The following is a 14,082-nucleotide window of genomic DNA, read 5'->3' as shown; positions in this document are numbered from 1 at the left end:
TCCGATTAAGCGGGGCTGACAGTATTTGCTTTTGCTCTTGCCATTAGTTTTGTTTTAACCTCGTATCCCTTTCTTGGTTAAATTGATGATTGACATTTTTAAACTTATTTTTATTAATTTAATTTATTTATTTATGATGGTGGCATATAATGAACATTTACTACTTTATTGTTTTCTATTTTAAGGTTTTGTCCGAAAGAACTCTAGAAAGAGATGAAAAGCAATTTATAGTCAATGTTCAAAGCAAAACAGAAAAGAAGTTAACTCATCAGGCAAAACAAGTAACTTACCCTTATTGTTATTTATAGCTTTAATATATGTTATTTATTTAGTTATTTATTTCTATATTGTTATTTTTTCAGTTCTATAATTTATTCAGTGTTATAAACTCAGTTTTCTGCATCATTGGTGCATATAAATTTAAGATCTCATTTTCGGTATGTTTTTAGTTGCTTCGTGTGGCTGATAAGACAACGGAGGATGTTGAAAAACTTCATGCAAAAATTGACAGGAAACTGTTGGTTGACAAAACCAATGAAGAAAGACTACAAGCATTCCGTATTATGTGTCAGCAACAATTTTCCAAACTGGATACAATGGTTTCAAAAACCGAAAGTGGACAAGTAGACTATTTTCGAGAGATAAAGACTGATTTAGGTACATTTTCTTCCTTAGAACTCTCTATATATATGTATGTATATCAGTGGCGTTGCTACGGGGAAAGAAGGGGGTTGGTCCGCTCCAGATTTGACCATCAGGGAGTGACATCCAAAGTGGAATTGCAAGTTTTTGAAAAATTAAATGCTTTGATTCAGAAAATTTCCTCCAATATATTGAATTATATTTACTTTATCAAATGCAGTTGCATTACCATGGGGGGGAAGCAGGGGGGGTTTGAATTTCAAGTTGGATTTATAAAAAATACTTATAGCTTAGTTCAAAAATCCCCCCCCCCCCCACCACACATTTTAAATTTTTTTAAATGTATTGAACAGAGTAGCCTCCTATGGGGGGGGGGCTGGGATTTGCATTGATTGACATCCTTTTGGGGGGGGGGATACCATAGGAGGTCACACCATTAGATTCCTATTGTTAATACTCAGACCTTTACTGACTTCCTCTTATACCAAAAAACTGAACCTCATTATCATTCCTGTGTCTGAGATATGTATAAAATAATTAAAGGGACATCAACACCCTTTTACTTTTTTGACCTTGCATCTAGGGAAAGTTATATAAAAAGCGATCATGGTTTTTATTTGTCTTTTGTATATTAGCCAACTTAAAATTTCATTGTAACACAAATGTAGTTGTTTCTGAAAATTTTAAGAATTTCATTTTTTAATGTTTACATAGTCAGTCAAGAAAATAATGCAAAATATAACACTAAAATGTTTATTTTATTTCTAGATATTCTTGAAAGTGGACTGAAATGCTATCAGAGGGAAACAAGTTCTGTTTTAAAGGATGTATGTAATCATTATGCTTCTGATACAGCTCATATTGCATCTCAATTGGAATCTCAAAGGGATGTACAAATTCGGATGGAAAACACATTATTCCAAGAAATCATTGACCAAAAAGTAAGCAACAGCTCTCAGTATCAAATATTTCTAATCTGTTTGCTTAATTAACTTCAATTTTAATTTCAAAAAGTAGGACTCTTAGTGTGATTCCTTGATCTCGGTCTTTTTTTTTTTTCTCCTGGTTTCTAACAGTCATTTTTTTTTTAATCAATCAAAACTTAGTCCTAAGTTCTTGATCTTTTTTTTTTCGTTCTGCATAAACATATTTTCTAGATTTCTTCAAAAAATTATGAATTAATTGAAATTTTTTTTTTTCAAATTAAGGTCAGGTAAAATGCGTTTCTTTTACATACTTGCAAACTTTTCAAACAGCCAACAAGTTTTTTTGCATGCAACTGTTTGTTGCTGTTGTAGTGAGTAGAATGCTACTCTGGAAGGAAGAGTAAAGATGCTTTTGGGAAATGTTTTTTTCTTTCTTTTTCTTTTAAAGTGCTTGTGCACTGAACTCTGCAATCTTTTTGTTTTCGTACAAGAACTACTGAAGTTATGACTTCTAAAGTGTGTGACAATTATCTCTAAAAGGCAGATCAGTACTTTTTACATCATTTTTATACAAATTTAAATTTTTGTATTACATAAGCAAATTTGCAAAAAAGTAGTGATTTTTTTTTTTTTTTTTTGAAGATCACCCAACAAAAATAAATTTAGATCTGGTTCTGATTTTGAACATTTATTAAATTTTGGAATATTTAATCCAGTAGACCATAAAAATACAGTATTGTTATACAGTTTAAAATGCAAGACAATTTTTATATAAGTTTGCTGTTCATTATATTTTAAGAATTTTCATAATGCTCCAAATTCCATATGGGAATGTTCTTTCTGAAATTAAAAATGCAGTAGATTCTCAAAAATTCAAGGTAATTGGGGCTCATACTGACTCGGATCATCCGGAAAATAATCCTTAGTGATTGAAATTTTTCACTGTTTGAAGCGCATAAGGATGTGCACCTTTTACAAAACATGTATCCCTTATATTGAAGCATAAATCTCTAATTTCATTACCCCTAAACAAATTTTGATTGTTTTTTTTAATGCCTAAATGTATTTTGGTAGGGAAACTTATCGGCCCAAGAAACAAAAATCCATTTCCAATCCATTTTGATAAGTTTTGGCATGACATTTGTATGTGTGTGTGTGTATTTAAATACCTCAAATAACACAAAATCGGTAAATTAAAGTAGATTAAAATTTCATATACATGACTTATACGATGTTAAGTTGTATTGTTTTCTTGTTGATAACAATCAGATGTTCCAACTTTGCTGTATGCTCATTCTTTGAGCTGGAACAATACTAAAATTCCTCTTTGGTATCTAGTTATTATCTCCGAGGCATCTATTAATCCATCTCTCGCAGTCAATGAAGGTTTCGTGTAGGAATGCACCGGATATCCGGCCTATCCGGCTGATTTTTTAACTATCCGGAACTATGAGGTATCTGATCCGGCAAGCCACTCCGGATCCGGATATCCGACAGTTTTTTGCAGGATATCTGAGAAGTTATCCGGTAAAAATGTGAGAGATATCTGGGGTTGATGTGGGGTTATCCGGTACGAAATGAGGGTTTAATTTTGAATTTACTTTTGCAAAAATTCCAGTTAAAGCTTTCACTGTTTCATAAACTTTTTGATGATGCTTTCTCTTTTAATTGCTGCTTCAAAAACGACCATTCCTCTTCAAACCTAGCTTCTGGCATTCCCCCGCGTCGTCGTCCCCTCTCCTTCGTGAATCAGCTGACAGTATGTTGCCAATAATTTCTCCCTCCCTCTCTCACTCTCTCTGCTTTAACATGCTGTAGTGAAAAGTCGACCTTGAAATGGTTCATATCAAAGCGCTTGAAGTTGGAGGAGCGGCCGTGTTCAAAATTAAAATACAGTCAAGTTCCGACTTGCGGGAGGAATGCATTCCACTACTCTCGCGTAAGTTGAAATTTAGCGTAGTAGTAAAATGTATGAATTCAGATTTTTATAAACACACTAAAAAATTTTAGGCATTTGTAACACCTCTCACACTATTTTGAACCATTTCTTAACTATATATTACCATTTCTTGCATAAAAAAGCTGTATTATTCAACATAAAACTCTGTTATATGATGTACAAAATTAATGGTCAATGGGAGAGAGAGATGTAAATAAAACAATAATATAGTTACAGTGTATTAATAATTTAATAATGCACGCTTTGGTGCCATTATATCTCATGAACATTAAAACGAAGAATGAAAGAAACTAATGAAAAATGCGGAATAGTTGCACTGAAACAAAGCAATGTTTAGAGTAGTACGGTGTGGAAACTTCCGTTTTCAGTGATACTAAAAGGATGAAGAACCATCAAGAAACCAATATGTAGTGACCAATGACGTAGTCTATGCTTGCACCCAGCGCGCGCAGTTGTACAAACGAACTATTTTCGAAATTATATTTGCTTGTATATTTCTACACATGCTAAAATCCTTTCATTGCATTCATTTATATCCAAAATTTTGTGTTGCATTTGTATTTTTTCCATTTTTAGTTATCCGTAAAAGTTTTCTCCCCCTTTTTTAAATTATTCCACTTCCGTAAAAATGAGTTGAAATCTACCTGGAAAAAAAACTATCCCCCCCCCCCAAAAAAATAATCTCAGAACAAATGTACAATTCATTTTATTGAAAGCATGACACATTTTAGAGGAAGGAGAAGGGAGAATGGCAGATCAGGCAAGTGAAATTCGAATTCTCAGGCTTCAAATAATCTCTGTATGAACTGAAAAATAAATAAAGGAAAAACGGAGAGAGCTTTTTTTTCCCTAGTCCTGTCATTTTTCCTATTACTTTTGCTTTGCATTTAGACTTAGCAAAACACAGACCAATTAAGTTTTGGTTTAGATCTAAACTAAAATTGATGACATCATAGTTTTAATTACAGTTATGTTAAAAAAAAATTGTTAACATGTTGAGAGCGACTTTTAATTATATATTTAAGATATTAATTTGCATTTTTTAATGATGTGAATCATTATTTTCTGGAATTAAAGGGAAATTTTAAGTTGATTATTTAAGCGTAAGTTTATTAATTTGTTTTTAAAAAGTGAACGCATTGAGAATGACTCTTAATACTGTATTTAAGATATTAATTTGCATCTTTTAAGAGAGTGAATCTTTGTTTTCTGAAATTAAAGTAAAATTTTCAGTTGATTATTTGAGCATAAGTTTATTAATTTGTTAACTGGGTTGCCCACCTAGAAAGGGAGTGTTTTAGGGGTATTTTCTCTTTTTTTGGGGGGGGGGGGGCTTTCTATTTGGGGGTATTTATGGTTTTTAGGGGGTGGGCCCCTGCTCATAGGGGGGGCACCCCTGTATTTAAGATGTTAATTTGCAGCTTTAGAGAAAATGTACCTTTATTTCTGGAATTAAAGTAAAATTTTAAGTTGATTATTTAAGTTTATTTGTTTATTTTTTCAGTCAAAGTGGCCCTGTTTTAATATTTTCTTTTTTAACTTGTATGTTAGAAAAATTTTACACGTGTATTATCTATAATAAAAATGATTTCAAAGCAAAGTTTTATTTTTTGTTATTTCTAAATTGGAAACAAGAAAATGTATTACTTTATGATGAAGTTTAAAAAAATTGCTACACGTCATGCAAATCTAATAACAAATACGACTCATTATACGACCTTTAAGATTTCAACTATGAATAATTAAAAGTTTAAACCATGTGTACATTACATAAAGAATTAATTTTTGCCGAAAGTTTATCTCTTTCGAAAAAATCTGTCGAAATAAAACAATATTTTAATGTTTCATTTTATCTATAGCACAATTCCTAAATTAAAATATAGAGGCTCTAAAAAAGTATATTTGAATGTACTTAACATGTTTTTAAAGAAATGATATGTGGAACAAGTTTGATTTATTGTTTTGAAACGGCGTTGTAGAAAAATCTGCAAACATGCAATGCAATCGAAATGCCGGATATCCAGCTCGGATATCCGAATCCGGCAGGTAAGGGGGCATCGCATATCAGGTATCCGGCAAAATCACTATCCGGTGCATCCCTAGTTTCGTGGCACTAGGCAAATGTTGTTGACACCAACCTCTAAAACCTTTTTATCACTTTATTGTATTTAGCCAAAAAAAATTTTTTACAGTAGTAAATTACTTCTATTTTCAGGTTTTAATCCAAATAATTATTCCCACAAGGACAAAACTGCACTCTCTGTTAGTCATAACTGGGCTGTTGATATATTTCGTGAAGTTCTGTCTTAGCCCTGACTTAAGTGCTTTATTTCAGTGATCTGTTGCAAAGGCCTCTTTCAAGTGAACAAAAATTCTTTTTTCTGTGATATATATCTCTCTCTCTCAAATTTCAAAGCCCATTGTTTATTTTTTTGATTTAATTTAATATTTTAATGAATTACTAAAGAAAATTGCTCTTTGTGACTTATGAATTGATATTTTCTGTTCTTTTTCAAAAAAAAATATTTTTTAAATATTTTTTTTAAAGCTTTCCCTGCTACTGTTTTGTTTTAAAAGATAATGTATTTTTAATTGCTCAGGAAAACTAGTCGTTCATCTTTCAGTTTGATTGACAATTATTTCAAATTTCAATAATTGTACACTTACCAGCTTTTTTGCATGAGCAGGATTACCAACTACTCCACATTTTGGAGGGTTTCTCTGCAATAACAGACACTCTGCAAAGAAATTTGCTTTCCATTTTTCAATGAAATTCATTAAACAAGCATTTTCAAGCAATCATATAAATGCCTTTCTTTTCTGATGTGATGTTTCTGTCAGGGATTTTAGCTGATGCACATATCCTTCTTTTCCTGGTCCCAACTTCCAAACCTTTATTATTCAATATTCTCTTTTTATTATATTTTGTTTTTTAACAATTTAAAGTGGCATACATCTGATTATGAAAAATGGAAGTTGTTAATACTCAGAGGAATTAGTTAGATAATTTTTTTATGAATTAAATACTAATAATTATTTTTATATGGATTTTTTAAATGATTATCAAAATACTAACATAAACCCCACATAAATTTTTTTAATGATTTTTATACACAATATGAATGCAAAATGCTTCTTAAAATGTTTGTTCTTTTTTGCATTTATGCTGTATTCATGATTTTTTCATTTCATTTTATTAAACTTTATAATTTTTATATTTGTCTATTTCTTACTGAGATCTTCAGGAACTAGGTATAAATCCTGATAATAAATCATAAAGTACAAAAATCTCATAGTTTACCAAGAACCCGAGAAACATTCTGGTTAGAAAAAAATTGGGTGCTTAAAAGTGCTTTATTTTGATTTCCAGTTTGGAGAGGGACCCCTGGAGAAAGTTTTGCTTTAAAAACACTTTTGGCTAATAGATTATGAAAACTATCAAATTATTTTACATAGAATGTTTTGTCATCGTAAGATTTAACTCTCTTAAAGTTTAGTGTTCCCCTCCCCCCTTTTTTTCCCCTTCAAAACTTGCTATTACTTGCTAAATAATTAAAATGTTTTTTTGAAAATCTCTTTAAAATACAACCTTGTTATTTTTAATGTGCCTTCAGAAATCTTATTCACATCTCCTTAATCAGTTTTTTGAGCTTTAAGTGAGCATCAGAAAGTAGTAAGTATGTATTACTGTATATCATTTTATTTGCATTAAGTCTATTTTTAATTTTTATAGTCACATAGCTGCAGAAAAGATCTGCTTGTTTCATAATAACTTCTGGTTTATTAAAAAAAAAAAAAAACACTTTTTTTCCTTCTGTGTTTTGAACACAAATCTCCCCCTTTTTTCACTTGAAGCAGTTGGCATGTTGGATATGATAAATTTCAAAAAATATGTTTGATCAAATCAGTAATATATATATTTTTTTATACTTTCAAGTATATGTTTATGGTTAATTTCAAAGAAAATTATTAAAAATAACTCAAAAGTATTTTGCTCATTTAAGTACCAGAAACTTGTTTTCATTCATTTGCCCTTTTGTTAATTGATTTATATCCCTCTTTAATCAGGATGCACTGCTGGAAAAGCAAAATTTATTTATGAAAGAAAAATTCCCTCAGCTTATTAACAACTTAAATGAAATGAATAATGAAGTGATCTCTTGGTTTTCTCAGATTCATCAGCAGTTATTACAAAAGGTATGTTTATTTTGTGTGTTCTTAAATTATTTTAGGTTCATGAAATCTAGAAAAAATCTCATGGCGACAAGAACCAATCTATAAAAATGAAACCGAGAATATATGTGGACGTATCTACAAATTCAGTTTACTTCAGATCTAGATCAAATTTGGCATGGAGATACTTGAGTACCTGAGAAGGAACGTTGGGGGGTTTCAAAGCCAAAAAAAGAACCGAACTGTTGGACTTTTAATTTTAGTACCTGAAAATGGCATTAAATGGCTTTTTCTGCTCGAAATAATTATCTGAGTGTCCTGATTTTATCCTCATTCGAAAGCTCACGAAAAATACCTCTGAAATAGATTTACTTCCTTCAGATTTCAAAAAAAAAAAAAAATAATAATAATAATAATAAGGCTGTAAAATCACCAGGAGAAAAGTTATAATCAGTTTTAAGTCTGAGAAAATCAATATAAAATCTTAAATTTGTTGTCTGCCTCAAACTCAGTTTTAATTAGCATGAATGAAGTTATTGAGAAGAAAAATCTGTTGCCATTTTTTCCTCGATTATGAACAAATAAAATTCTTGCTTTTGTTTTGAATATTTTCCTGTTATGGGGGCATTTGAAAATGTTCCTTTTTGGTTATTTTGCCACAATCTGTTGGAAAATTTTGCAGATAAAAATAAAATTTTTTTTTTTGCTTGTTTAAACCTACCTGATCGTTGAACAGGCGTCACTTGATGTAACTTTTATTTTCAAGCTAGACTGTGCAAAGCCAGGCAATGCAGCTAGTCTTATGCATAAAAATGCAATGTCCAAATGTTGTAACCGCTAAACTTAAGAAGTAATAGATGGATTTACTTGAAATTTTAACATGATGTTCCTTTTGTGTGAAAGAGTAACCATAAAAACTTTTTATTCCCTAAATTCCAAATATTTTGCAAGGATTCATTAAAAACATTTATTTCTGACTAATGATTTATGGAGCTTCTGTGTTGATTGCATTATGAAATAAATGTAAAGAACTGCTTGTAGTTGTACGAGGAACAAAATTATGTATTTCTTACCAAAAAGAAATTTTTTCAGTGTTTCCTCACAGTTGTCATATTAAATAAATTTTCCAAACATTAGATATGCACCAAATCATTTAGTTAACAAAGAAGACATTGCAAAACTAAATGAAATCTCTGAACTAATATTGATTTCACTATAAGTCGACTTTGGATAGCCCAATGTCTTATAACTCGAATATTCCTATACCTCGAATTTTCAGTCGGTCATTAAATAATTTAGCGTTTTAAAAACAAATTTGTCTTTATCTTGAGTGCCTTTTAAGGCAAAGTTTTTTTCATCGTACGAAATTTTTGTTTTCATCTTATGCATAAACGTGCAACCAAAATGAGAAAAAATAAGTCTTTTTTCTTTTAATACATTGCTTTGTTTATGAGCTTGTTTGAGGGGGATAATCTATTTACAATATTGCTCGTTAATGCACAGTGTTGCCAGATTGTGTGAAAAGTAGCCGATTGAGCTTTTTTTTATCGTGGCTGACAACTAAAATTTTATTGCCGACTAATCTTAGAAGGACATTAATTTTTTACAAAAATTGAAAAATGTAGGCTTTATTTCTTGATGACTCAAATAATCGTGTCTTTAGGACGAAAGACATTTAAGAGCAATGCAAACTGAAGTCAAGAGAAAAGAAATTGAGCCTACAACAGAAGCAGTAGTTAAAACTGCTTTAAGAGCTGTGATTTTGTAACAGCAATGATAATGTAGCTAAAATCACAGATGAATGAGATCATTTTGAAACCTTTGTTGATGTAGACTGAGCGAAAAAACTGATTACTTGAACATTGAGGAAAATGTAACTATGTGTGAGTCAGCTTGTGCAGATTTTGACAAAGAATCTTTACAACCTCCAACTAATCGGCAAGTATCATATTTTACAATTGTTTTGTTGCAGTACCTGGAAAATTCCGAAAACGTGAGTTAGTTGAATTGTTTTAATAAACTTAGTAACATTTTAAAATGTGTTTAAAAAAAATGATAACAGTCAATAACTTTTTGTTCGAAAGTATCTGAATAAAATTTTCTCTAAAGATATTTTTTGTAGTACTAATAATTAATTTTATAAAAACAATAAATATTATAGTCTATCAATTATGCACCATTCTGGAAAAGGAAATAAAAATTACTCTTTCATAAGCTAAAAAAGGAACTTCTTATAACTAGAAATACTGATTGCTCAAAGATTTTACCTGGTTCCTTGGGTCTCATGAGTTATCGAGAATTGACTGTTCATTGTGGACGAGTTTTAAAAAAAATGCAATAGATGAAAGTTTAATGCTTGTCCCTTGATCATAATACTTCTTGGAAGAATCTTCTGAATTTAAATATTGATAATATTGTAAATTAATTGTACTTTGGTTAGCATTTAATTGTTTTTCCTCTGCATTTTCTATTGTATGTCAGTAATTTTCTTTCAACTCATTAAAGGGGTTTTAACTGGTTTCGACTGCCTCAGCAGAAGCTTTGCAACCTCGTTTTATACATACATTAAATGGTTGTGATTGATTACTGCAATTTTCTTCTTTAGAAATTATTTATCGTTTTGTGAGGTTGCGTAAGGCCGATTGTGTATTCAGAAGAAAAAATTTACATCTTTTACATAGAGAATAAAGCCCATACACTTGTTTACCCCTGTTTCAATTTACTTAGAGATAAAACTGTCTGTATTCCATTGTAGATTACAACCCAAAAGTGTCAATTATCTTCCTTTTTCATGCACAAATGTACTAATAGCACTCTGCGGCAAAAAAAAAAAAAAAAAAAAACCTTCAAAATGCTTCTGACATTTCATTGGCTGGTTCTTTTGTAAAATGACCCCCTGAATTCAAATATGACCTCCGTTTCCCCCTATAAGTACCAATTTTTTTTAAAGGCAAAAGTTTTTTTTTTTCAATTTTCCTTAATTTCAGTAGTTTTAGAGCAATTCTTCTTTTCCAATGTTAAAGTAGCTTTATATTAACTGCTAACGTAGTTTGGCGGGCAAGGGAGGTTCAAGATCATGGACACCGATAGCAAGAAGGGGGACTTGGGGGGTATACCCCCACGAAATATTAGAAAAATCACAAAAAACGACCTTTTTAGTCTGCTTTTTCAAAAAAGATGTTTTTTAAAAAAAATTCGGTGCAGAATAGGAGTATAAGACTTGTTTCTATGACTCCCATGTCCAAAAAAATTTTCGCCATGTAAAAAAAAATTGAAAAAAAAAAAAAACTAGTGAATGTCGCACGTTGCATACGATTTGAATCGCAGGTCTTCATTTAAAAAGACATTCTTCTGGCTGATTCTTATGTAAAATAACCCCTTGTTTCCAAATACGACCACCTTCCCCCCATCATGCCCCCTTTACAATATTGGAGGTGGATATTCTCCCCAAGTCTCCCTTTTTGTTATCAGTGTTCATAATTTTGAACATTGAGCCTTTCTTGCCCTCCAAAACAATGTTAGAGGTTAATATAATGTTCCTTTCTCCCCCGAAGGAAAATAATAAATCTAAAATTAAAGAAAATTTTTTAAAAAAGGGAGCTTTTCTACAAAAATTGGTATGTGTAGGGGGAAACGGAGATTATATTTGGATTCAGGTGGTCAATTTGCTGAAGGCTAAGCCGGAATAGCATCAGAAGCATTTGAGAGTGTTTTGCTGCATAGTGTGTTGGGGGGGGGGGGGAATGCGCCCCAAGTTTTCCTTTTTGCCACATATGCACAAAATTTTGAGCTTTGCACATCTGTAGTCATTCAGAATAATGTTTATGGTTATTGTAATGCTCTTTTTCCCCTCCAAATTAAAAAAAAAAGGCTCTGATTCAGAGGGAAGGGGGTTCTAAAAAGGGGTGTGATGGGGCGAAAGGTGAGTGTATTTGTAAACAAGGTCAATTTACATAAGAATCAGCCAGAAGAATGTCTTTAAATGAAGACCTGCAATTCAACTCGTATGCAACTTGCGACATTCACATGATATTTTTTTAAAAGTTTTTTCTTTATATCGTGAAAATATTTTTGGACAGGGGAGTCATAGAAACGAGTCTTATACTCTCATTCTGCACCAAAATTTTTTTTAAAAAGCAGAATAAAAAAAATCGTTTTCGTGATTCTTCTAATATTTTGGAGGGTACCCTCCCAAATCCCCCTTTTTGCTATCGGTGACTGTGATCTTGAACTTTGAAACTCACTTGCCCACCAAAACTATGTTAGCACAAAACTTCAAAAAATGTTCTGCTTTTTAGCCAAACACATAGAGTTAATCAACAAAATGTTGACTCACTCTCATTTTTCCAAACCTATTGTTTTCCCTGCAAGAAATGTTGAATTACGACTCTGCTTTATTAATATATAGCGTATTTTTTCTCAATAGATTGATATTCAGAAGAGCATTGCTGACCAGCGCACAAAAATTCAAAGAAGTTTATTATCTTCAATACAAGAATCCATAAATTTATTTCACACTGAACATGAAGAATTATTACAGATCATGCATGAAAAAAACATCTGAAATTTCCACAAGTCAAAGTAATCTTGAAGAGGTATGTTGAAATTTATTCTTACATGAAAGTATTTTTGTCTTCTACTCGGCAGTTTTTTAGAAGTACAAGCATTTGTTTTTTAAAAAAAAGTGAGATTACTTGTTTACTATTGTACAAGGGTTTGTACGCTCTTAAACAGCCTTAAGAAGTGCAGGGGTGATTGTGTTCCGGTATTTTACCCCGATTTTCGGTATTTTCATCTTGATTTCCGGTATCCTCATCTTCGAAAATAACGGAACTCCTATATTTTCAGAAACTCACTTTTGTAAAATTTTGGTTGATGTTTAATGAAACGCCGCAAGTCCAAATTGAAGACGTTTCGTTTATTACAAAGCGTAAGCTACCGTCACGTTTTGCAAGCTCTATGGTAATTATCGAAAAACAGCTGGGGTGGGAGACGGAATAAAGGTTAGACAAGATGAGGAAGCAGGTTTACTTGATAATTTCCCCCTTAATATTTTCTTTTCAAGATGACTAATAGCGTTTCTCTGTTGCATGTCTTAATATGCACATGATGTAATTAGGGGTGCCCATTCCCCCCCGACTGCGATGGCACCCCTCAATTTTACCAAGCCCCCTTTTCCCTCAAGAATTGCCACCCACTAATAAAAAGACTTATATTCTTCTTGTTTCTGTGGTATAATCTGCCTCATAATCCCCCCCCCCCCCCCCCCCGCCACAAACACATGAAAATCCTTGCTGTAGCTATTCACCAAGATGGTCTATGGCTTTTCTCGGTTGCAGATGCTTATGTAATAGTCTTTGCAGCCCCCCCTCCATAAAATGTTGAAATTTAACGATCTATATGTATCGAAAATATCGATATTTGGAGAGCGATATATCGTGGTATTAAAATTCGCATATCGCCTAGCTCTATTGCACAGTGATCATAATGCATGCTGCCCCTTTTGCCACAAACTTATTTAATTCTGAAATCTTTATGCACTTTTAAGGATTCAGATACAGTGGAGGGAAATAAAAGATTCTTTGAAAAATTTTAAGAAATGAGAAAAATTAAAAGAATTTCATTTCTTCCATGCACATGGACGTATTAAGTCCCCTTCAAAACACTTTTTCTTCTTGGGGGAAAAAAGTTCAGGTATTTTTTTTATGGAGTCACAATCACCCCTGTTGAAAACTTCAATAAAGTTTTAAAACCTTGAAAATGTTTGAAAGGTTTCTTAGTGTTGGAATTCTTTTGAAAATCATTGGATTGGGCTTAAAAATTTTCAAAAATATCCAAGCAGTGCAATTTTTTGAACATGTGTTCAATGTGCAGTATTGCGAAAAATTGCTTCTTGTGTTTAAGATTTCAATCCTTTGCTTCTTGTAAATATTTTGATATGTTTAACAATCGGAAGTTATTCCCTCATATGCTACCTTAGATTAGCTTATTTTAATTTTAATTTCGGTAAATAATGGACAAATTTATTTTTGGAACCATGGCAACATTGAATTTATTCAGACAGGATTCGTACGGGTCATGGAAATCCTGGAAAGTCATGGAAAAAAAATAACAGAATTTCAGACCGGGAAAAGTCATGGAAAATTGAAATTTTCATTGAAAGTCATGGAAATTTATTTCAAGTCATGGAAAAATGTCCTGGACAAAGAGAAAGGAACAGTAACTAAAGGAGCATTAGAAATCTTGAGTGATTTAACAGTATAGCACATAAAAGCTATTAAAAGTGGAAAATTGAGCGATCTAAAAATCAAATCTGAATTTTGAAATCTCATTGCATTCACTTCTGTTGCAGCCGCTTGCCATTTTTTGCGATATGATTTT

The 14,082-nt window shown here is 31.7% G+C and overlaps 1 protein-coding gene across 1 annotated transcript; it reads left to right on the top strand.

Annotated features, from left to right (window-relative positions):
* The first annotated feature begins 543 nt into the window (after positions 1-543).
* Positions 544-12,265, top strand: LOC129230451 (uncharacterized). The gene is made up of 4 exons (XM_054864850.1): positions 544-657; positions 1,411-1,583; positions 7,597-7,725; positions 12,128-12,265. Exons 1-4 carry the CDS (start codon positions 564-566, stop codon positions 12,263-12,265), a joined length of 534 nt encoding a protein of 177 aa, XP_054720825.1. The 5' UTR covers positions 544-563.
* Positions 12,266-14,082: the final 1,817 nt, after the last annotated feature.

The sequence above is a fragment of the Uloborus diversus genome, chromosome 9, assembly GCF_026930045.1.
Source record: "Uloborus diversus isolate 005 chromosome 9, Udiv.v.3.1, whole genome shotgun sequence".
Classification (NCBI taxonomy): domain Eukaryota; kingdom Metazoa; phylum Arthropoda; class Arachnida; order Araneae; family Uloboridae; genus Uloborus; species Uloborus diversus.
The sequence above is the reverse complement of the archived record's forward strand: the minus strand, read 5'-3'. Positions and strand labels throughout refer to the sequence as shown.